This window comes from Chrysemys picta, chromosome 17, assembly GCF_011386835.1.
Source record: "Chrysemys picta bellii isolate R12L10 chromosome 17, ASM1138683v2, whole genome shotgun sequence".
Classification (NCBI taxonomy): Eukaryota; Metazoa; Chordata; order Testudines; family Emydidae; genus Chrysemys; species Chrysemys picta.
Window position 1 is genome coordinate 1,460,546 of NC_088807.1, and position 23,168 is coordinate 1,483,713.

At 70.2% G+C, this 23,168-nt stretch overlaps 2 protein-coding genes across 4 annotated transcripts; one reads left to right on the plus strand and one right to left on the minus strand.

Annotated features, from left to right (window-relative positions):
- ITPKC (inositol-trisphosphate 3-kinase C) lies at positions 1–9,830 on the plus strand. The gene is made up of 7 exons (XM_065571813.1): positions 1–183; positions 4,624–4,723; positions 4,901–5,114; positions 5,545–5,749; positions 6,281–6,382; positions 6,802–6,873; positions 7,486–9,830. The coding sequence occupies exons 1-7, from the start codon at positions 1–3 to the stop codon at positions 7,687–7,689; spliced, it is 1,080 nt and encodes a 359-aa protein (XP_065427885.1). The 3' UTR covers positions 7,690–9,830.
- Positions 9,818–23,007, minus strand: ACTMAP (actin maturation protease). 3 transcript variants are annotated; one of them, XM_065571653.1, is made up of 6 exons: positions 22,498–23,007; positions 14,589–14,657; positions 13,295–13,419; positions 11,961–12,090; positions 11,369–11,439; positions 9,818–10,965 (listed from the first exon to the last, which is right to left on the minus strand). In XM_065571653.1, exons 1-6 carry the CDS (start codon positions 22,713–22,715, stop codon positions 10,598–10,600), a joined length of 981 nt encoding a protein of 326 aa, XP_065427725.1. In that variant the 5' UTR covers positions 22,716–23,007; the 3' UTR covers positions 9,818–10,597. The 3 variants fall into 3 exon arrangements, with proteins under 3 accessions (XP_065427725.1, XP_065427727.1, XP_065427726.1); XM_065571655.1 differs by lacking the exon at positions 22,498–23,007 and adding an exon at positions 13,700–13,925; XM_065571654.1 differs by lacking the exons at positions 14,589–14,657; positions 22,498–23,007 and adding an exon at positions 14,020–14,527.
- Between the last annotated feature and the right edge of the window lie 161 nt (positions 23,008–23,168).

The window sequence follows — 23,168 nt, forward strand, 5'->3', positions numbered from 1 at the left end:
ATGGCCCGGTTGCTTGGCAACCCCCTGGCGTCGTCACCCCCCCCGGGCCCCCCCGCCCAGGCTTGGATGCCAGCCAGAGGGGAGGGCTCCGGCTGCCTTGCAAAGAGGGAGCTGGCGCCAAGGGGAAGCGTGGGGCCGTGGGGCTGGCGGGCCATGAAGCCGCGGGACAGGAGCCCCCATCGGGTAAGTACCCGCGGGGCGCACGGGGCAGGTGCGACCGAGCGGGACACGTTGGGGGTTTTGGGGGGTGGGGGAGGGCGGGAGAGGTGTCTGTAGAAGACAAAGCCCCGAATAGCAGGATGTGGGGTTACCCGAGGTGGGTCCAGGGCTCGGCCCAGGGACCCGGTCTGCTCTGTGCCTCAGCTTCCCCAGGTGGGCACGAGGGGGCTGACCCAGCTCCCGGGGGCTCCGGGACATTGAGAGGTTACCGGGCACCTCGACCGCCAGCCCGGCCCCACCCCTCCCCCCGGGGATAGAACCCAGGCGTCCGGGCTCCCTGCTCTAACCACCAGCTCCCCCCACCCCTCCCCCCGGGGATAGAACCCAGCCGTCCGGGCTCCCTGCTCTAACCACCAGCTCCCCCCACCCCTCCCCCCGGGGATAGAACCCAGGCGTCCGGGCTCCCAGCTCCCCCCGCCCCCAGGCGTCCTGCCCTTTTATCCAGCGGACAATGGCTCCCCTGCGTGTTGCCATAGCGATTCACCCCAGGCGCTGGGCTTTGTCTGGCCATGGAGGTGGGGGGGACTCCAGAGCCCCCGCCCCCTGTTGGCTGCCTGCCCAGGGGCCAGACCAGGGGGGCTCTTTGCAGGTGCCCCTGGTGGCTCAGCTCTGCCCCCCCGACGGTGGCGCAGCAGGAGCAGAGGGGGGGCTACACAGCCGGGGACCCCCCCCAGCAGCGACTGCCCCCTGCTCTAACCACCAGGCCCCACTCCCCTCCCAGAGCCGGGGAGAGAACCCAGGAGTCCTGGCTCCCAGCTCCCCCCACTCTAACCCAACAGCCCCCACTCCCCTCCCAGAGCCGGGGAGAGAACCCAGGAGTCCTGGCCCCCATCCCCCCTGCTCTAATCACTAGTCCCCACTCCCCTCCCAGAGCTGGGGCGAGAACCCAGGAGTCCGGGCTCCCAGCCCCCCCTGCTCTAACCACTAGTCCCCACTCCCCTCCCAGAGCTGGGGCGAGAACCCAGGAGTCCGGGCTCCCAGCCCCCTCCACTAACCACTAGCCCCTCGTCCCCAAGCCGGGGATAGAACCCAGGTGTCCTGGCTCTTGCGATGAGCGAGGTTCTCGAGCGCTGTTACCCTGTGGTGCCCTTTGCCCGTGTGTGATCCCTTCCCCCGGCTGACACGCCATGGCAAAGCCAGGGACTCACTTGCAGCCCCCAGGGCACGTTTGAGTGGAAAGCTGCCAACTGGTCACCAGGAGCCAGGCCCCCGCGCCCTGCCCAGAACCCGGCCCGACTCCCAGCCTTTGGGGTGGGGGTGGCGGGACCCCCAGGCCCCTCGTGGAGCGAATGCACCTGGTGCTCATGGGAAAATGTCCCCCACGTCCCAGGCCCCCGGCTCGTTAAACCCTCGGCCTGGTTTCCCTGGGGAGGCTGGGCGCTGCAGGAGGGGGGGGTCGCCGGGCCGCGGGGGAGCTGGGAGCGGATCGGGTCGGTCCCTCCAGCCCTCTGTGCTCCGCCAGTGTGGGATAAATCACCCCCCACTGCCCCTGTGTCTGGCCACTGTCCCGTCTGGGTGTGCCGCGTCGGGCTCACCGGGAGCCCCGTGCCCCTGGGGGGCTGCCCCATGGCCGGTGGGCCCCGGCTGTCGGGAATGAGCCGCGGTTTTCCGAGCCTGAAAGGGGCTCTCGGAACCGCCTGAAAACGGGGTGAGAATGGGGGAAGGAGCCTGGGGCCTTCAGAGCCGGACTCCTGGGTTCTGTTCCCACACCCTTTGGGGGCCTCGCAGCCGTCCGGGCGTCCGGCCTGGTGCCGTCTCTCTGCGGCGGGGCGACGCTGGTGCCAGGGCATTGTTTGCAGCTCGCTAGTTAGCAGGTTACCCCTGCCTCGCAGGTGGGGAAACTGAGCCCCAGGGCGGCAGTGACTCTGGGCAGACCCCGATCTCCTGGGTTCCAGCCCGGGGCCTCCACAAGGCCGGCCTCCCTGGCCCCCAGGTTCAGTCTACGGCTGCTTGTGGGGGGTTGGCCCTGCTCCGTGCCTCAGTTTCCCCATTCCCCCCTGTAGCACCCGGCTGATGCTCCCTGGGGCGCGGGTGGCTTCACGGTGCTTTGGAAGGGGAAGAGGAAATGGTCCGGGACGCCGAGTGACGACCGCACCTGCCCCCCCGCCCCCCGGCTGTCACGTGCAGAGCAGACAAACCTGTTGGGATGGAAAACCTGACAGGCCCAGCCTCCGCTTTCCCATGACAAGTCTCTGACTCCTGCCCTGCCCCCCGATGCCACCCAGACGCGGGGCGGGACGGGGCAGGTCCACGCTGCCGCGGCTGGGTCTGGGCAATTACTGGATGGGGCAGCTTGGGACGGGGATTGGAGATCCAGCGAAAATTGGCTTCCCGAGAGGGGGGATTCCTTAAAAGCTGCTTTCCTGGGTAAGTGAGACCCAGCTGTTAGCAGGGGAGCGCCTTGATGTCCTGACCGAGATCAGGGCCCCGTCGCGCCGGGCGCTGCCCAGACCCCAGCAGAGATCATGGCCCCGTCGTGCCGGGCGCTGCCCAGACCCCAGCCGAGGTCGGGGCCCCGTCGTGCCAGGCGCCGCCCAGACCCTGATAGATATCAGGGTCCCATCGCGCCGGGCACTGCCCAGACCCCAGCCGAGATGGGGGCCCCGTCGCGCCGGGTGCTGCCCAGACCCCAGCCGAGATCGGGGTCCCATCGTGCCGGGGGCTGCCCAGACCCTGACAGAAATCAGGGTCCCATCGCGCCAGGCGCTGCCCAGACCCCAGACGAGATGGGGGCCCCGTCATGCCGGGCGCTGCCCAGACCCTGACAGAGATCAGGGCCCCGTTGGTCCCGGCGCTGCCCAGACCCGGGCTGGGCGCTGCGCCCATCCAGAGCAACAGAGGGAAGGCTGTTCTCCCCATGTCACTGCTGGGGGACTGAGGCCTGGGGAGATGCAAGGAGTTGCCCAGGGCTGCCCCGTACATCAGTGGCAGAGGCCAGGTGTCCTGACTCCAGTTCCAGGCCCTCGCCGCTGGCCGACCAGTTTCCCCCTCCCCCCCACCCCAGCTTGGTTGTGCCTCGGCCCTGGTCACGCCAGCAGGTTTCTGCTCGGAGCTCACGGCCGCCTCGCACAGAGTCAGCAAGAAACCACGAGGCGCTTGTGATGGAAAATGTGCGTCAGGCCGGGGCCGGGCCCGGGGCCCGGGGAAGTGCTCTGGGGGAAGTGCTGAGCGGTGCGGGGGGAGGGAGTGTCTGTTGAAAGGGTGAAGCTGGTGCAGCCGTGAACTGGTTTGGTAACAATGGCTGAGGCTCGTGGCTGTGTTGTGTTCTTGAGAAACCCCTAGAACCCAGGCGTCCGGGCTCCCAGCCCCCCCCCGCACTCTAACCACTAGAGCCCACTCCCCTCGCAGAGCTGGGGAGAGAACCCAGGAGTCCTGGCTCCCAGACATGAGGCCCACATGGGCTTGTCCCTCAGGGCCCATATGGGGGTGGGGGTGGCCTTGGCCTGGCCCTCCCACCTCCTGCCCCTGAGCAGAGGGGCCAGCCCGGGGGCCAGTCTCAGCAGCTCCCGGACTAGCTGGTGCCAGCAGGTGGTAGGGACCCCGCCCCCCTGCACCGACCTGTGCCCTGGGTGAAAGTCCAGGCGGGGGGCGGGGATGGGGACTCTGATCCGCGCCGAGCGGCGGTGCCAAGCCAGCGTCTTTCCGTGGGGCAGCACCCGCCTTGACCTGGGCTCCAGCCAACCGGCTCTGGGCCCCCGGCGGTTAGCAGGGCCAGACCCCAGCTGACTGGGATGCAGGAGGGGGCAATGCCAGAGGTCGGAGGGGGCTGGGGGAGGGCGCAGTGTCTGGGTGCCTGCCAGGGGGAGGTGTCGAAGGCCCAGACGGGCGACAGGCTCACCTGGGCGGGAACCCCCCATAACCAATGGTCGGGCCCAGCCGAGCTTCCGAACTAGCCGCATGCATGGGGTCAGGGGGGCTGGGAGCCAGGAGTCCTGGATTCTCTCCCCGGCTCTGGGAGGGGAGTGGGGTCTGGTGGTTAGAGCAGGGGGGGGCTGGGAGCCAGGACTCCTGGGTTCTATCCCAGCTCTGGGAGGGGAGTGGGGTCTAGTGGTTAGAGCGGGCGGCCGGGGGGGGGGAGCTGGGAGCCGGGAGCCAGGACTCCTGGGTTCTATCCCAGCTCTGGGAGGGGAGCAGGGTCTAGTGGTTAGAGCAGGGGTTGGGGGAGGAGTCCCTCCCTTTTTGTTCTTTTCTGAGCTCTGCCGCAGTTATTCTGGGCCTTAGTTTCCCCACCTGTAACATGGGGAGAACAATCCTTCCTGTGAGCTGTGCGGAGCAGGTAGGGGCTCTCACTTGGGGTCTGTGCAGCACCTGGCACACTGGGACTGGGGGGGGGTGATCTCAGGGACCCTCCTACAGTACGGGGGGTGGCTTGGGCACTAACTCCCTCCCTGCCTTTCTCTGTAGAACAAGCCGTGGAAGAAACTCAAGAGCATGGTCCACTGGTCGCCTTTCGTCGTGTCCTTCAAGAAGCGCTACCCCTGGGTGCAGCTGGCCGGCCATGCGGGTGAGAGGGGCCGCGGGAACGGGGGGCACGGTAAGCCCGTGCGGGGAGGGGAGCTCTGCTGGGGGGTGCAGCCAGCCCCGATGGTGGCTGGCGAAGGCAGTGCCGTGTGCCCAGCGGGCACGGGCCGGGGTGTGTCCATGCTCCCCTGACCCCAGCCATCCCCTCCTTCCCCCGCAGGGAATTTCAAAGCCGGGGACTACGGGCGGATCCTGAAGAAGTTCTGCCCGCGGGAGCAGCAGTGCCTGGAGCGCCTCATGCGGGACTCACTGCGCCCCCACGTGCCCACCTACTTCGGGCTGGCGCAGCGGGACGGCGAGCGCTACAACCAGATGGAGGATCTGCTGGCCAGCTTCGAGACGCCCTCCATCATGGACTGCAAGATGGGGGTCAGGTGAGAACCTGGCTGCGTGGCACAGGCAAGCTGCCTCAGCGAGAGAACCCAGGAGTCCTGGCTCCCAGCCCCCCTGCTCTAATCACTAGCCCCCACTCCCCTCCCAGAGCCGGGAGAGAACCCAGGAGTCCTGGCTCCCAGCCCCCCTGCTCTAATCACTAGCCCCCACTCCCCTCCCAGAGCCGGGGAGAGAACCCAGGAGTCCTGGCTCCCAGCCCCCCCTGCTCTAACCCACTAGCCCCCACTCCCCTCCCAGAGCCGGGGAGAGAACCCAGGAGTCCTGGCTCCCAGCCCCCTCCTCTAACCACTATCCCCCACAGCCGGGGTAGAACCCAGGAGCCCTGCGCTGGGAGTGCCAGAGCCAAGGGCTGGCTGAGGCATGGGCCGTGGGGTGAGCGCCCCCGGCTGATCCCCGCTCTGCCCCCCGCAGGACGTACCTGGAGGAAGAGCTGGAGCAAGCTCGCCAGCGGCCCCGGCTGCGCTGTGACATGTACGAGAAGATGGTGGCGGTGGACCCGGGGGCGCCCACGCCCGAGGAGCATGCCCAGCGCGCCGTGCTCAAACCCCGTTACATGCAGTGGAGGGAGTCGCTCAGCTCCACCGCCACGCTGGGCTTTCGCATCGAGGGCATCAAGGTGGGGGCCACGAGCTGGGGCCGAGCTAGCCTGGCTGGGGGGTCACATCTGGCTGGGGCAGAGCTAGGCTGGCTGGAGCAGGGGCGTCTGGCTCTGGGGAGGGGAGATCACGTCTGGCTGGAGCAGGGGCGTCTGGCTCTGGGGAGGGGAGATCACGTCTGGCTGGGGCAGGGGCGTCTGGCTCTGGGGAGGGGAGATCACGTCTGGCTGGGGCAGGGGCGTCTGGCTCTGGGGAGGGGAGATCACGTCTGGCTGGGGCAGGGGCGTCTGGCTCTGGGGAGGGGAGATCACGTCTGGCTGGGGCAGGGGCGTCTGGCTCTGGGGAGGGGAGATCACGTCTGGCTGGGGCAGGGGCGTCTGGCTCTGGGGAGGGGAGATCACGTCTGGCTGGGGCAGGGGCGTCTGGCTCTGGGGAGGGGAGATCACGTCTGGCTGGGGCAGGGCTGGTTCTAGGGGCAGCGGGTCTGACTGGGGCACGTGCGTCCCCCTCGGCCCCCCATGCCCCGGCCTGACGGGTCTCTGTGTCCCCAGAAAGCTGACGGCACCTGCAGCACCAACTTCAAGAAGACGCGGCTGCCCGAGCAGGTGGTGCAGGCACTGGGCGACTTCGTGGACGGCGACAGAACCATTCTGGTGAGGGGCTGGGCTCCCCGGTGGTGCTGCTGGCCCTGGGTGGGGGGGCATCGCCCAGAGCTTGGGCTTTTCGCTGCCAAGATGCAGCCAGCTCTGGGGTACAGTACAGCGGCTGGCTAGTATCTGTGTGACTTTTGTTTCAACCAGCATGCGGCAGCACAGCGCCCCCTAGTGCTGTCCTAGCGCCAGCCCTGCCTGCCAGGGGAGAGCGCCCCCTGCTGAGCCCCCATCCCACAGCCCCCCAACACTACCGTGGTGCCAGCACCTGCCGATCGGGCCAGCCGCATTCCCCTCCCTGCCAGGGCCCAGACGGGCTGGGCCTCGCTAGTGCTCAGGTGGGTCCCGCAGCGCCTTCGCCCCCTGCTGGCCTCCTGCAGCTACCTCGGCCTCACCTGTCCACCTCCCCTCTTCCTCCCCAGACAAACTACCTGGGCCGCTTGAAGGAGCTGCGGGCGGCGCTGGAGCAGTCCGAGTTCTTCAAGACCCACGAGGTAGGTTCTGGCTGGGTGTGGGGCTGAGGGAGGCGGCAGGCCTGTGGGGGAGGCGCTCCCTGACGAGTGGGGGGCCCAGCCAGTGGCCCTCGCCCTGGGGATCTGGGCCCATGCGCCAGGATGCAGGGTCTGTTCTCCTGCCCCCTGGCAGCCCCGGGTCCGTAGGAAGCAACACGTCTCCCCTCTGGCCACGCCTGGATGCGCTGGGTTCTACAGCGCCTGCCTCCTGTGGATCCCAGAGCAATGAATGGACCCAGGAGTCCTGGCTCCCAGCCCCCCTGCTCTAACCACTAGACCCCACTCCCTTCCCAGAGCTGGGGAGAGAATCCAGGAGTCCAGCCTCCCTCCGCCCCCCTGCTCTAACCACTAGACCCCACTCACCTCCCAGAGCTGGGGATAGAACCCAGGAGTCCTGGCTCCCAGCCCCCCTGCTCTAACCCACCAGAGCCCACTCCGCTCTCAGAGCCGGGGAGAGAACCCAGGAGTCCAGCCTCCCTCCCCCCCCCCGCTCTAACCACTAGACCCCGCTCCCCTCCCAGAGCTGGGGAGAGAACCCAGGAGTCCTGGCTCCCAGCCCCCCACTCACTGAGCTCTGTGTTTGCCCCCCGACAGGTGGTGGGGAGCTCTCTGCTGTTTGTCCATGACCGGACGGGGCTGGCCAAGGTCTGGATGATCGACTTCGGCAAGACGGTGCCGCTGGCCGGGGGACAGACGCTGACGCACCGGCTGCCGTGGGTGGAGGGGAACCGGGAGGACGGCTACCTCTGGGGGCTGGACAATCTCATCGCCATCTTCAGCACCATGGAGCAGGACTGAGCCGGGCGCCGGCTCTGTGCAATAGCTGGGCACTGCCGTGCGGTGCCCTCCCTGCCTCTTATTTATACAGCCAGATATGCTACAGCCCCGCTCGGCGCTGGGGCCCATCGCGCCCCGTCTGCCTGGGCCAGCTTCCAGCAGCTCGGCTCAGACGGCCCCGCGCCGGGGAGAGGATAGGTGCAGTGCCCGGCCCGTCACGCAGACGTCACGGGACCCGGTTTACGCCAGCTAACGGGAAGGGGCGAGAACTGGTCCCATCTCGGAGAGGAGCCGTTTCCCGCCCAGCCGGGGAAACCCTGGGAAGGCCGAGATTGGAGCTTTGGGGCACTCGACGGGAGACACCCACGTTTCGGAGGGCACTGACTCGGCGATCCTGCACTCCAGGCCCCGGCAGTGACGCCGGCTGGAACCGAACCGAAGGGGGTTTGGATCCTCCAGGCCCCTCTCCTGTTCACGGCCCATTTTCCTTCAGCTCTGCTTAATTTCACAGCTGGGCCCGGGGGGCGAGGCCTCCCAGCCCCGATTCCAGCCCCACCACCGGGCTGCTCCAGGGGACCTGATCTGCAGGGAGCTGCCCGTGGGCGGGGCAGCAGCGCCCCCACCTTACCGATTCATGGGAGGTTAAATTCGAGACACTTTAAAAGACTTTTTGGCAATAGCGACTGGGCCCTGGCGTGGCGGGCGGCTGTGGGCTCTGAGGCGAGCCTCCCGGGTGGCGGGTCGACCCCCAGCTGCGGCTGCAGGGTTCTCGTCCCTTCCCCTGAAGCATTCGTGGCCCTGCTGGAGGGTGAGCCGGGCTGGAACGCTCAGCCCGTCTTTACAGGGGTCTCGGCCCCTTGAGAACCAACCGGGACGCCACCTCCTCTGCCAGCTGTGTGTGGGTCTCCTAGCCAGCCTTGGGCTCTCGCCCTTCGCGCAGGGCCCTGGCACGGCCACCTCCTCTGCCAGCTGTGTGTGGATCTCCTAGCCAGCCTTGGGCTCGCCGCGGGCTCTCACCCTTCGCACGGGGCGCTGGCACGGCCAGTCGCGGGCCACTTCTCTGCCAGGTTCCCGGCCTGGGCTGAGGAACGCACGTGTCGCACCTGATTCACAAGGGCCCGAGTGAGGCGCCCGGGTTCCTCTTGCTCGGCCGCGCTCGCTGCGTCTGCGTGAGCATCTCACGGGCAGAACCAACCCCTTGGGAGTCGCTTCCACCTGCCCCAGCTTTGAGCCTGGCCAATGGGGAGCCTTTTCCAAGGCGCAAGCGACGGCTGGATTCAGGAGCTCTGGCTGCATTGGGCCCGACCCTAGTGGCAGAGATGACCAAGGGCCCTGCCGGGAGCTGCCTGAGCCGTGGCCGCCCTGCGTGGGAGCCGGTCCAGCTCTGCCTGAGCACGGACTCACTGCACCCAGGAGCTTGTGGGGGCAGGCGGGCGCGGTTCAGGGGACCCTCCTCGGGCTCAGGAGCGCAGCGTGGAGCTGGCCAGCGGGGACGGGCCCTTCCGAATCCAGCCGCCAGGGGTTCTGGCTGCCCTCAATAGCGCTGGGTCGCACCGGCAGGGCAGAGGCCAAGCGCTGGAAATGCGGCTGCCCCGGCTGAGCCACCGGCTCCGAGCCTTTGATTCAAACCTCGGAGAGCAGCTGCCACAGGTGCTAGTCCCTGCTGGCCATTCCCGGCCAGCCCAGGGCCCCGCAGCGGAACTGACAGCGGCACTCAAGAGTCCCCAGCCGAGATCTGGGCGCTGCACGCACCCCGCGAGAGACAGTCCCTGCCCAAAGAGCTCACAGTCCAAAGGCGGGGAGGGGAAACTGAGGCACGGAGCGGCGCAGAGGCTTGCCCAGGGTCAGTGGCAGAGCTGGGAATGGAACCCAGGAGTCAGCACCCAACCCATGCGACCTTGCTGCCCGAGGCTGTGAGCGGGTCAGCTCCTGGAGGGGGAGTTCTGAACAGGTCCCCCAGTGGTAGCGGAGCCCCTCCAGCCAGTGGAGCGAGGGGTGCTCCTGCTCCCTGCACGCAGGCAGGACGTTCTCAGGACCGAGCGTTGTCCCTGGCCCATTCCCCTGCGTGGGGCTCTGCCGCCCCTCTGGAGACGGGAACACGGCTAGGCCTCCGGGGCCGGAACCTGTCACAATAAACAGAACCTGCCGGTGTGGAAACCAAACAGCCTTTGTCTTTAATGCATGTTTGCTGGGCATGGGTTAAAGTTCCCAAGTTCACTGTATGACAGCAGCTCTAGAGAACCGAGACCATCGCGCCGGGCGCTGCCCAGACCCCACCTGAGATCAGGCCCCGTCGCGCCGGGCGCTGCCCAGACCCCTCCCGAGATCAGGGCCGCGTCGGACCGGGCGCTGCCCAGACCCCGCCCGAGATCAGGGCCCCATCGGACCGGGCGCTGCCCAGACCCCGACTGAGAGCCAGTCCCTGCTCTCAAGAGCTAACAGTGGCGGGTGGCAGACAGGAAGCGTTAAGTTATTTTCAGAGCCGGCCACAAGTACCTGCCGTTTCCTGGCGCCGTGGCCCCAAACCAGGAATCTGGGACATTCTGAAAAGCGTCACTGGGTAGAAGAGCAGTAGTGCCTCTGGAGAGGGCCTGAAATAGCTGCTCCTCCCCCATGGCCGCAGCCCGGCGGGCATCAGCAAAAAGGGGCCGGGGCCGCACCCGGCACTTTAACCCCAGCGGCTGTCTCCTCAGTGGGTCTGAGTATGCTACGCTCTGCCCCTCCCTGTGCACCGCTCCGTCTCCAGGCACCTGCAAAGGAGGGCAGGATCATTGGCCCCATTTTGCAGAGAGGAAACTGAGGCACAGAGAGGGGAAGAGCGGCAGAGCCAGGCCCCCCCGAGTCCCAGATCAGTGCTCCACCCACTAGGCCCCACTGTCCCTTGTAGCATGGGCAGGGAGTTTGCAGCAGGCGGGCGCTCCGGTGGCGCCTAGCGCTCGGCAGCAGGGGGGGGCCCGGCTGGCTGGGGCAGGGCGCTCGGTGCGGTCCGTGGGTGCAGCAGCACGGTCTTGCCGCAGAGCCCTGCCCTCACGCCTCCCGCGGGCACCACGTAGACCTTGCCGTCGCCCGCCCGCTTGGGGCAGAAGTCGGTCAGCTGGGCGTTGCTCTCGTGTGCCTGCCGGTAGCTCCACAGCTGGGGGCGCCAGCTCTTGCCCTGCTTGGAGAGCAGGTAGATCTCCAGCACGTCCTCCGGGGCAGGCGGGGGGCAGGCTGGGCTGGGGTGGAAGAGGCCGGCGATCTCCCCGTCCTCCTGGCAGGCCGGGCTGAGGGCGCCGCCCCTGAGGCCCAGCAGGAGTCCTGCAGGAGGAGAGGAGCTAGCCAGTCTCCCCAGGGCAGTTCCATCCTGTCCGAGCCCCGCCACGCCCCTGGGATCACCGGGCCAGTGCGGGGGGCAGCCCCTCCGGACGGGTCCCCGAGAGTCGGCCCGTGCCTGGCCAGCTGCCGCCCCCTTGTGGCGAGCCTTGGAAATGCAGCCAGGCCAACTCGCCCTCCTGGTTTCTTTCTCCCTGTGCCAAGGGGCGGGTGCAGGAAGCCCGGCTCTGAGCGGGGTTGTCCCCATGCCCCAGGCCTGGGGGAGTTTGGGGGTGGACCGGGGCAGGTCGCGGTGGCTGCAGGGAGCTGCCTGGGAGCAGGGCAAACGGCCTGGGCAGGAGGGGTCGAAGCCCCGTTCTCCGCAGCCCCATCCCCCGCCCGGACGTACCTGAGACGACGGCCCAGTGGGCTCTGTAGCCGCGTCTCCTGCAGGGCTCGTGGTTGGAGTCCTCGTCGTAGCTGGGAGGGCCGTTAAGGTTTGCCAAGGGGGCTGTGGTGGGCCGGCTGGCGAGGCAGGGGCACGTGGGGAGAGCAGGCCGCCCCAGCTCCAGGCACCCGGCTCCTGCCCCTGGAGAAGTGCGCTCCCCGCAAGCGCTGACTGGGCACACATGGGGCCGCTAAACCTCTCCAACCAGAGAGGGGCTGGAGCATCAAATCTGTTGTCTGTACCTGCGGGCTCTGGACGCCACCGCAACGGCTGCCTCGGAAGGGTGGGGCACAGGGGGGCAGGCGTGGGTGGGGCATTTAACCACTGGGAGGGAGAAGGCACCTGCCCCACATTCATTCCGCCCCCCGCCCTACTGCAGCCAGGAAGAGGAGACACGAGAGATGTGACCACATCCCACCCCAGAAGTGGCCGCATCTGCCTCTAAAAGGACCCCACCAGGCCCGCTCTACGGGGTATCAGAACCGCGCCAGCCCTGCCCACGCGTGCAGGCTGCGGTGCGGATCCCAGGGGGTCACCGCGCAGGGAAGGATACGGCAGTAGCAGGGGGCAGCCAGCGGTCAGATGGCGAAGGATCCTGCCTCGGTTCTCTCCCTCGAGACCTCCCGAGAGCAGCTCGGCCCGGCACTGGAACAGCTCCTCGGCCAGCTGGGCCATGTCAGCCGCTGGGATGGACAGGGACAGGAATTCAAGCTGCCCCAGGGCCCACCCCCAGCAGCGCAGCCCGAGCTCGGCTCATGGCCCCTGGCTTCCGGCTCCCCTAAGCAGCGCTCCGAAGACGCGCCGCCCATCCGCCACGGGCTCTGCAGCCTAGCAAAGGGCGGACATGACCCAGCGCCTGGGAGGTGAAGCTGGATAAATTCAGACAGGAAACGGGCACAGATTTGTAACAGGAGGGGAAGGAACCATTGGAACGATTTCCCGAGGGCCGCGGCGGGTTCTCCGGCACTGGAGCTGTTGAAATCAAGCTGGGCTGTTTTTCGGAAAGCTCCTATTCACACGGGAGTGAATTCAGGCAAGGCCCGTGTTCTGCGGGAGGTCGGACCAGCTGCTCCCAACGGTCCCTGCCGGCCTGAGACTCCCCCCAGTGAGAGAACACACAACGCTGGCCCCTGGCCCCGTGGCATTTATACAGGCCGGGCTCACTGGGACCTGCACTCAGGATTTTATCAGCAGCCCAACGAGAGCTGGTGTTTTTCCTGACAAAGCTCCACCTCCTGGAGTCCCGGGATTCCACAAAATCCTCACCTTTCATTGAAAATACAAGTGTCCAGCCCTGCAGGCTGTGGAGAAAAGGTGAATCCCCGGCCCCAAGTGCTCGGTATACGCCATGGTCTCGGACTACTCAGGGCCGGCATTAGCGAGGCTCCCGCCGCCTGCCCTGGCTTCCAGAGGAACCTTCTGCCTCGGACAGAAACCTCCAAGCGCTCACTCCTCGCGGGAAATTAACAGCCCAGCTGCGGGGGGTTTTCACCTAAATCAAGGAGCTTGCAAGTTTTCAAGCAAACTAATCCCGCGGGGGGCACAGAAGTGGGAGCTGCTGACGTGCAGAGAGCAGGGTTCAGAGAATAAGGCTGGAAGGGACAATTAGACCATCTAGTCTGACCTCCTCTCCAGCCCAGACACCCAGCTCTCCCTGCATCGAGCCCCTCCGGGAAGGTGTCCGGTCCCGAGCAACGCTCTAAGGGCCAGAGACCGAACTCCAGCAAGGCAGGAGCAAAGCCCTCATGCCCTGCGCTACGTACCGCCTCTGGGCACGTCCTCACGCAGTCACAACCCAGACCGGGCCCTGGAGGCTCCCCCCGGGGCCCAGCCCAGCTCCCGGGGCCTAGTGCAAGGAGGGAGTTTTGAACCCCCCCAGTCACTGACCTGAGAACATTTCCCCTTGGGCGGTGTAGCCTCTCTCCAGCGCCACCTGCACGATCCTCTCCAGGGAGACGTCCTGGGACAGACTGAGGAGGGAGCCCGCCATCCACAGCGCCACCAGCCCGCACCTAGCGGGGGAGAGAAGAGACATTGCAGGGAGCCTGGGTCCCACGGGCTGAGCTCGGCCAGTCCCCCTCCCAGGGCGCTGGGTTCAGAGACGGGAGTTTCTCTGCCAGCCTTGGAACGCTTCCTTGGGTTCCTGTGTCCTTAGGCCTCCCCCTGCAGCCTGGGGCGCGGGTCACCGGCTGGGCTCATCTGGGCACGTCTCACTCAGTCGATTCCCTGCCATCACAGGGGCCTGGGGCAGCGGTGGCACCTCGGTGGCTCCTGTTCCCTGCCTGGGCTCACCAGAGCTTAGCCCCGAGGACTGAAATGCTTTGCTCGAACTCAACTCGCTGGGCTCACACGTCTGTACATCCAGGAGATCAGGTGACATGAGCGAACGGGCCGTCTGGCCACAGATGCTAGCTCCAGCAAGGCCTTCATTCCTCCAGGGGAGGGGATGGCTCGCTGAGGCTATGCCCCTTCCCCCCAGGCTGGAGTTCGGGGGAGCTCCCGCTTTGCCTGGGGGCACCTGTTTAAGATGGAAAAGGCCAGGTGTGGGGTTTTTAAAGGCAGATCCCGAGTCGGACGTTAAGTTTAGACCAACTCGTCCGCCCTTGTGCCACCTGCTCACGATCCTTTTCCCTCTGACGCAGTGAGTAACGTTCCCCCGGCCCTTTGTGCGCTTGCCCGTAAACATCCGCACGGCTCCCTCCTCGGCCTCCTGCGCCCGCTGGGAAACGCTCCTTTGCCGGGACGCCTCCAACAGACTTCCCAGCGGTTAGGCCGCTGGTGGGCGGAGATCCCTGCCCGCCACGCCAGTGGTACAGCCTCCTTGATTCCCGTGCTCCCTGTCCGTCTGCATCGGCCGGCTCTTCTCTTAGGTCTCTGGGGCGGGGACTGTCTTTTGGGAGGTTTATACAGGACCTGGCCCAATGGGGGCTGGGTCCATGGTTGGGCTGCCAAGGTGCTACCGTAATACAGCAGCTGGCCTAGGCTGGCCACGCCTATGCTCCCCCGATGCCCAGGCACAAAAGAGCTCTTGGCAAGTGCTTGGGAGGGATCAAGCAGGGGAAGCTGTAGATGCATGGGACTGAGACCCCTGCCCCAGCCCCCTGGGTGGCCCCAGCCCCCGGGGTAAAGCTGCCTCCGGCTGCGTTTGCCCTGACAGAGAGGAAGCGGTTGCAATACTCACTGAGGCCCCTCTTGGATTAAGGAAGGCACCGCCCTGTTGTAGAGGAGCCACTTGAAATGCCCGCTAAAGCTGGAAGACAGAACCAAGCAAACACTTACTGGCCATTTGCCGTCCAGCCCCCACCCGCCAGCACTTCCTCCTCTGCACAATGAATGAGACGCTCTCTTTAAGCAGAGGGCTGACTTCAGCTGCCTCTGGGACTGCGGCTACCTCTGGGCTGTCTGACGGCCACACGGCAATGCCCCACTATGGGACAGGAAGTGGCCCACGGCCCTGTACCCAGTTGTCCCTGCAGAGGGAATTTAGGGAGGCAAAATGGAATTAGCTCAGTTAAGGCCTGGCCAGGACACCTGGGTTCACCACACCTGGACGTTGAGGCAAAGAGCAGAGGCTAGGAACTAGGTTTTATGTTTCTTTTAAATTATGGGCACCTCCAGCAACACAGAGACCTCTACTGTCACCCTGAGGATTAGGGTCAGGGCTGATTGTGAGGGGAGAGCACCCCGTGCAGAGCCCCCAGCCCAGCGCCCCCTAGCACCGCCCTGGGGCCAGCCCTGCCTGCCAGGGGAGAGCGCCCCCTGCTGAGCCCCCAGCCCCATAGCACAGCGCCCCCTAGTGCCGCCCTGGGGCCAGCCCTGCTTGCCAGGGGAGAGCGTCCCCACTGCCCCCGCCCCATAGCACAGCACCCCCTAGCGCCGCCCTGGGGCCAGCCCTGCCTGCCAGGGGAGAGCGTCCCCGCTGCCCCCGCCCCATAGCACAGCGCCCCCTAGTGCCGCCCTGGGGCCAGCCCTGCCTGCCAGGGGAGAGCGTCCCCTGCTGAGCCCCCAGCCCCATAGCACAGCACCCCCTAGCGCCGCCCTGGGGTCAGCCCTGCCTGCCAGGGGAGAGCGTCCCCGCTGCCCCCGCCCCATAGCACAGCGCCCCCTAGCGCCGCCCTGGGGCCAGCCCTGCCTGCCAGGGGAGAGCGTCCCCGCTGCCCCCGCCCCATAGCACAGCGCCCCCTAGCGCCGCCCTGGGGCCAGCCCTGCCTGCCAGGGGAGAGCGTCCCCACTGCCCCCGCCCCATAGCACAGCGCCCCCTAGCGCCGCCCTGGGGCCAGCCCTGCTTGCCAGGGGAGAGCGTCCCCACTGCCCCCGCCCCATAGCACAGCACCCCCTAGCGCCGCCCTGGGGCCAGCCCTGCCTGCCAGGGGAGAGCGTCCCCGCTGCCCCCGCCCCATAGCACAGCGCCCCCTAGCGCCGCCCTGGGGCCAGCCCTGCCTGCCAGGGGAGAGCGCCCCCTGCTGAGCCCCCAGCCCCATAGCACAGCGCCCCCTAGCGCCGCCCTGGGGTCAGCCCTGCCTGCCAGGGGAGAGCGCCCCCTGCTGAGCCCCCAGCCCCATAGCACAGCGCCCCCTAGTGCCGCCCTGGGGCCAGCCCTGCCTGCCAGGGGAGAGCGTCCCCGCTGCCCCCGCCCCATAGCACAGCACCCCCTAGCGCCGCCCTGGGGCCAGCCCTGCCTGCCAGGGGAGAGCGTCCCCTGCTGAGCCCCCAGCCCCATAGCACAGCACCCCCTAGCGCCGCCCTGGGGTCAGCCCTGCCTGCCAGGGGAGAGCGTCCCCGCTGCCCCCGCCCCATAGCACAGCGCCCCCTAGCGCCGCCCTGGGGCCAGCCCTGCCTGTCAGGGGAGAGCGTCCCCGCTGCCCCCGCCCCATAGCACAGCGCCCCCTAGCGCCGCCCTGGGGCCAGCCCTGCCTGCCAGGGGAGAGCGTCCCCACTGCCCCCGCCCCATAGCACAGCGCCCCCTAGCGCCGCCCTGGGGCCAGCCCTGCTTGCCAGGGGAGAGCGTCCCCACTGCCCCCGCCCCATAGCACAGCACCCCCTAGCGCCGCCCTGGGGCCAGCCCTGCCTGCCAGGGGAGAGCGTCCCCGCTGCCCCCGCCCCATAGCACAGCGCCCCCTAGCGCCGCCCTGGGGCCAGCCCTGCCTGCCAGGGGAGAGCGCCCCCTGCTGAGCCCCCAGCCCCATAGCACAGCGCCCCCTAGCGCCGCCCTGGGGTCAGCCCTGCCTGCCAGGGGAGAGCGCCCCCTGCTGAGCCCCCAGCCCCATAGCACAGCGCCCCCTAGTGCCGCCCTGGGGCCAGCCCTGCCTGCCAGGGGAGAGCGTCCCCGCTGCCCCCGCCCCATAGCACAGCACCCCCTAGCGCCGCCCTGGGGTCAGCCCTGCCTGCCAGGGGAGAGCGCCCCCTGCTGAGCCCCCAGCCCCATAGCACAGCGCCCCCTAGTGCCGCCCTGGGGCCAGCCCTGCCTGCCAGGGGAGAGCGTCCCCGCTGCCCCCGCCCCATAGCACAGCACCCCCTAGCGCCGCCCTGGGGTCAGCCCTGCCTGCCAGGGGAGAGCGCCCCCTGCTGAGCCCCCAGCCCCATAGCACAGCGCCCCCTAGTGCCGCCCTGGGGCCAGCCCTGCCTGCCAGGGGAGAGCGTCCCCACTGCCCCCGCCCCATAGCACAGCACCCCCTAGCGCCGCCCTGGGGCCAGCCCTGCCTGCCAGGGGAGAGCGCCCCCTGCTGAGCCCCCAGCCCCATAGCACAGCGCCCCCTAGTGCCGCCCTGGGGCCAGCCCTGCCTGCCAGGGGAGAGCGTCCCCGCTGCCCCCGCCCCATAGCACAGCACCCCCTAGCGCCGCCCTGGGGCCAGCCCTGCCTGCCAGGGGAGAGCGTCCCCGCTGCCCCCGCCCCATAGCACAGCGCCCCCTAGTGCCGCCCTGGGGCCAGCCCTGCCTGCCAGGGGAGAGCGTCCCCTGCTGAGCCCCCAGCCCCATAGCACAGCACCCCCTAGCGCCGCCCTGGGGTCAGCCCTGCCTGCCAGGGGAGAGCGTCCCCGCTGCCCCCGCCCCATAGCACAGCGCCCCCTAGCGCCGCCCTGGGGCCAGCCCTGCCTGCCAGGGGAGAGCGTCCCCACTGCCCCCGCCCCATAGCACAGCGCCCCCTAGCGCCGCCCTGGGGCCAGCCCTGCCTGCCAGGGGAGAGCGCCCCCTGCTGCCCCCGCCCCATAGCACAGCGCCCCCTAGTGCCGCCCTGGGGCCAGCCCTGCCTGCCAGGGGAGAGCGTCCCCGCTGCCCCCGCCCCATAGCACAGCGCCCCCTAGCGCCGCCCTGGGGCCAGCCCTGCCTGCCAGGGAGAGCGTCCCCGCTGCCCCCGCCCATAGCACAGCGCCCCCTAGCGCCGCCCTGGGGCCAGCCCTGCCTGCCAGGGGAGAGCGTCCCCGCTGCCCCCGCCCCATAGCACAGCGCCCCCTAGTGCCGCCCTGGGGCCAGCCCTGCCTGCCAGGGAGAGCGTCCCCTGCTGAGCCCCCCAGCCCCATAGCACAGCACCCCCTAGCGCCGCCCTGGGGTCAGCCCTGCCTGCCAGGGGAGAGCGTCCCCGCTGCCCCCGCCCCATAGCACAGCGCCCCCTAGCGCCGCCCTGGGGCCAGCACTGCCTGCCAGGGGAGAGCGTCCCCACTGCCCCCGCCCCATAGCACAGCGCCCCCTAGCGCCGCCCTGGGGCCAGCCCTGCCTGCCAGGGGAGAGCGTCCCCGCTGCCCCCGCCCCATAGCACAGCGCCCCCTAGTGCCGCCCTGGGGCCAGCCCTGCCTGCCAGGGGAGAGCGTCCCCTGCTGCCCCCGCCCCATAGCACAGCGCCCCCTAGTGCCGCCCTGGGGCCAGCCCTGCCTGCCAGGGGAGAGCGTCCCCTGCTGAGCCCCCAGCCCCATAGCACAGCACCCCCTAGTGCCGCCCTGGGGCCAGCCCTGCCTGCCAGGGGAGAGCGTCCCCGCTGCCCCCGCCCCATAGCACAGCGCCCCCTAGCGCCGCCCTGGGGCCAGCCCTGCCTGCCAGGGGAGAGCGTCCCCTGCTGAGCCCCCAGCCCCATAGCACAGCACCCCCTAGTGCCGCCCTGGGGCCAGCCCTGCCTGCCAGGGGAGAGCGTCCCCTGCTGAGCCCCAGCCCCATAGCACAGCACCCCCTAGTGCCGCCCTGGGGCCAGCCCTGCCTGCCAGGGGAGAGCGTCCCCGCTGCCCCCGCCCCATAGCACAGCGCCCCCTAGCGCCGCCCTGGGGCCAGCCCTGCCTGCCAGGGGAGAGCGTCCCCGCTGCCCCCGCCCCATAGCACAGCGCCCCCTAGTGCCGCCCTGGGGCCAGCCCTGCCTGCCAGGGGAGAGCGTCCCCTGCTGCCCCCGCCCCATAGCACAGCGCCCCCTAGTGCCGCCCTGGGGCCAGCCCTGCCTGCCAGGGGAGAGCGTCCCCGCTGCCCCCGCCCCATAGCACAGCGCCCCCTAGCGCCGCCCTGGGGCCAGCCCTGCCTGCCAGGGGAGAGCGTCCCCTGCTGAGCCCCCAGCCCCATAGCACAGCACCCCCTAGTGCCGCCCTGGGGCCAGCCCTGCCTGCCAGGGAGAGCGTCCCCTGCTGCCCCCGCCCCATAGCACAGCACCCCTAGTGCCGCCCTGGGGCCAGCCCTGCCTGCCAGGGGAGAGCGTCCCCGCTGCCCCCGCCCCATAGCACAGCGCCCCCTAGCGCCGCCCTGGGGCCAGCCCTGCTGCCAGGGGAGAGCGCCCCCTGCTGAGCCCCCAGCCCCATAGCACAGCGCCCCCTAGTGCCGCCCTGGGGCCAGCCCTGCCTGCCAGGGGAGAGCGCCCCCTGCTGCCCCCGCCCCATAGCACAGCGCCCCCTAGCGCCGCCCTGGGGCCAGCCCTGCCTGCCAGGGGAGAGCGTCCCCACTGCCCCCGCCCCTTGCAGCATGGGCCCCCTAGCGCCGCCCTGGGGCCAGCCCTGCCTGCCAGGGGAGAGCGCCCCCTGCTGCCCCCGCCCCATAGCACAGCGCCCCCTAGCGCCGCCCTGGGGCCAGCCCTGCCTGCCAGGGGAGAGCGTCCCCGCTGCCCCCGCCCCATAGCACAGCGCCCCCTAGTGCCGCCCTGGGGCCAGCCCTGCCTGCCAGGGGAGAGCGTCCCCTGCTGCCCCCGCCCCATAGCACAGCGCCCCCTAGTGCCGCCCTGGGGCCAGCCCTGCCTGCCAGGGGAGAGCGTCCCCTGCTGAGCCCCCAGCCCCATAGCACAGCACCCCCTAGTGCCGCCCTGGGGCCAGCCCTGCCTGCCAGGGGAGAGCGTCCCCGCTGCCCCCGCCCCATAGCACAGCGCCCCCTAGCGCCGCCCTGGGGCCAGCCCTGCCTGCCAGGGGAGAGCGTCCCCTGCTGAGCCCCCAGCCCCATAGCACAGCACCCCCTAGTGCCGCCCTGGGGCCAGCCCTGCCTGCCAGGGGAGAGCGTCCCCTGCTGAGCCCCCAGCCCCATAGCACAGCACCCCCTAGTGCCGCCCTGGGGCCAGCCCTGCCTGCCAGGGGAGAGCGTCCCCGCTGCCCCCGCCCCATAGCACAGCGCCCCCTAGCGCCGCCCTGGGGCCAGCCCTGCTGCCAGGGGAGAGCGTCCCCGCTGCCCCCGCCCCATAGCACAGCGCCCCCTAGTGCCGCCCTGGGGCCAGCCCTGCCTGCCAGGGGAGAGCGTCCCCTGCTGCCCCCGCCCCATAGCACAGCGCCCCCTAGTGCCGCCCTGGGGCCAGCCCTGCCTGCCAGGGGAGAGCGTCCCCGCTGCCCCCGCCCCATAGCACAGCGCCCCCTAGCGCCGCCCTGGGGCCAGCCCTGCCTGCCAGGGGAGAGCGCCCCCTGCTGCCCCCGCCCCATAGCACAGCGCCCCCTAGCGCCGCCCTGGGGCCAGCCCTGCCTGCCAGGGGAGAGCGTCCCCACTGCCCCCGCCCCTTGCAGCATGGGCCCCCTAGCGCCGCCTGGGGCCAGCCCTGCCTGCCAGGGGAGAGCGTCCCCTGCTGAGCCCCCAGCCCCATAGCACAGCACCCCCTAGTGCCGCCCTGGGGCCAGCCCTGCCTGCCAGGGGAGAGCGTCCCCGCTGCCCCCGCCCCATAGCACAGCGCCCCCTAGCGCCGCCCTGGGCCAGCCCTGCCTGCCAGGGGAGAGCGTCCCCTGCTGAGCCCCCAGCCCCATAGCACAGCACCCCCTAGTGCCGCCCTGGGGCCAGCCCTGCCTGCCAGGGAGAGCGTCCCCTGCTGAGCCCCCAGCCCCATAGCACAGCACCCCCTAGTGCCGCCCTGGGGCCAGCCCTGCCTGCCAGGGGAGAGCGTCCCCGCTGCCCCCGCCCCATAGCACAGCGCCCCCTAGCGCCGCCCTGGGGCCAGCCCTGCCTGCCAGGGGAGAGCGTCCCCGCTGCCCCGCCCCATAGCACAGCGCCCCTAGTGCCGCCCTGGGGCCAGCCCTGCCTGCCAGGGGAGAGCGTCCCCTGCTGCCCCCGCCCCATAGCACAGCGCCCCCTAGTGCCGCCCTGGGGCCAGCCCTGCCTGCCAGGGGAGAGCGTCCCCACTGCCCCGCCCCATAGCACAGCACCCCCTAGCGCCGCCCTGGGGCCAGCCCTGCCTGCCAGGGGAGAGCGTCCCCTGCTGAGCCCCCAGCCCCATAGCACAGCACCCCCTAGTGCCGCCCTGGGGCCAGCCCTGCCTGCCAGGGGAGAGCGTCCCCTGCTGAGCCCCCAGCCCCATAGCACAGCACCCCCTAGTGCCGCCCTGGGGCCAGCCCTGCCTGCCAGGGGAGAGCGTCCCCGCTGCCCCCGCCCCATAGCACAGCGCCCCCTAGCGCCGCCCTGGGGCCAGCCCTGCCTGCCAGGGGAGAGCGCCCCCTGCTGCCCCCGCCCCATAGCACAGCGCCCCCTAGCGCCGCCCTGGGGCCAGCCCTGCCTGCCAGGGGAGAGCGTCCCCTGCTGAGCCCCCAGCCCCATAGCACAGCACCCCCTAGTGCCGCCCTGGGGCCAGCCCTGCCTGCCAGGGGAGAGCGTCCCCTGCTGAGCCCCCAGCCCCATAGCACAGCACCCCCTAGTGCCGCCCTGGGGCCAGCCCTGCCTGCCAGGGGAGAGCGTCCCCGCTGCCCCCGCCCCATAGCACAGCGCCCCCTAGCGCCGCCCTGGGGCCAGCCCTGCCTGCCAGGGGAGAGCGTCCCCGCTGCCCCCGCCCCATAGCACAGCGCCCCCTAGTGCCGCCCTGGGGCCAGCCCTGCCTGCCAGGGGAGAGCGTCCCCTGCTGCCCCCGCCCCATAGCACAGCGCCCCCTAGTGCCGCCCTGGGGCCAGCCCTGCCTGCCAGGGGAGAGCGTCCCCACTGCCCCCGCCCCATAGCACAGCACCCCCTAGCGCCGCCCTGGGGCCAGCCCTGCCTGCCAGGGGAGAGCGTCCCCTGCTGAGCCCCCAGCCCCATAGCACAGCACCCCCTAGTGCCGCCCTGGGGCCAGCCCTGCCTGCCAGGGGAGAGCGTCCCCGCTGCCCCCGCCCCATAGCACAGCACCCCCTAGCGCCGCCCTGGGGCCAGCCCTGCCTGCCAGGGGAGAGCGCCCCCTGCTGAGCCCCCAGCCCCATAGCACAGCACCCCCTAGCGCCGCCCTGGGGTCAGCCCTGCCTGCCAGGGGAGAGCGTCCCCGCTGCCCCCGCCCCATAGCACAGCGCCCCCTAGCGCCGCCCTGGGGCCAGCCCTGCTTGCCAGGGGAGAGCGTCCCCACTGCCCCCGCCCCATAGCACAGCACCCCCTAGCGCCGCCCTGGGGCCAGCCCTGCCTGCCAGGGGAGAGCGTCCCCTGCTGAGCCCCCAGCCCCATAGCACAGCGCCCCCTAGCGCCGCCCTGGGGCCAGCCCTGCCTGCCAGGGGAGAGCGCCCCCTGCTGCCCCCGCCCCATAGCACAGCGCCCCCTAGCGCCGCCCTGGGGCCAGCCCTGCCTGCCAGGGGAGAGCGTCCCCACTGCCCCCGCCCCTTGCAGCATGGGCCCCCCGGCCCCTGGGTTCTGCCCGGCGCGTCGCCCGCCCGGCCCCAGCCCCGCTCAGCGGGCGCGAGCGGCCCGGGGATCCCGGCCCGGGGCCCGACCTGGATTTCCTGCGGCTCAGCAGGTGCCGGACGTCGTCCCCGCTGCCGGGCGCCGGGGCCGCTCGCTCCAGCGCCGCCTTGAAGAACTTGGCCTTGTCGAGCCCGTAGGGGGGCAGCGGCCTGGGTGGGGGAGGGGGCGGTGGTGGGGCAGGTGGGGGAGGGGCAGGGCCCTGCTGGGGGGCAGGAGGGGGTGGGGGCATCCCCCCCCTGTGGGCCATCCCCCCCCGCCTCCGGGGTTGGGGGGCAGCAGGAGGTGAAAGGGCACAGATTAGAACCAAGGTCACCAGGGCATAGGTTAGAGGTCAGGGGTCACAGGTCAGCTCGCGGGGGTCAGGGGTCACCGCGGGGTAGGGGCGTGGCCTGGCGGGGTCGGAGGTCATGGGGCCAGGGTCGCCGCTGGGGGCGGCTCAGGGCCCCGCCCGCCCCGCGTCCGGCTCGTGCCCCTCCTAAAATGGCGGCCGCCGGCGGAGCGGGCAGCGGCGGGGTGAGTCCGATCACGTGATTGGATACCAGCCACCCGCTTCCCTCCTCTCAGCCGCCCCTTCCGCGTCGCGTGACAAATACCGCCAATCAAATGTGAGAACAGCGGTTACTGACACCTCCAATCAGCCAATGGCCGGCTCTTGTGCGGTAGGCGGGAACTGCCGAGCCGAACACCAAATCCGAATGCG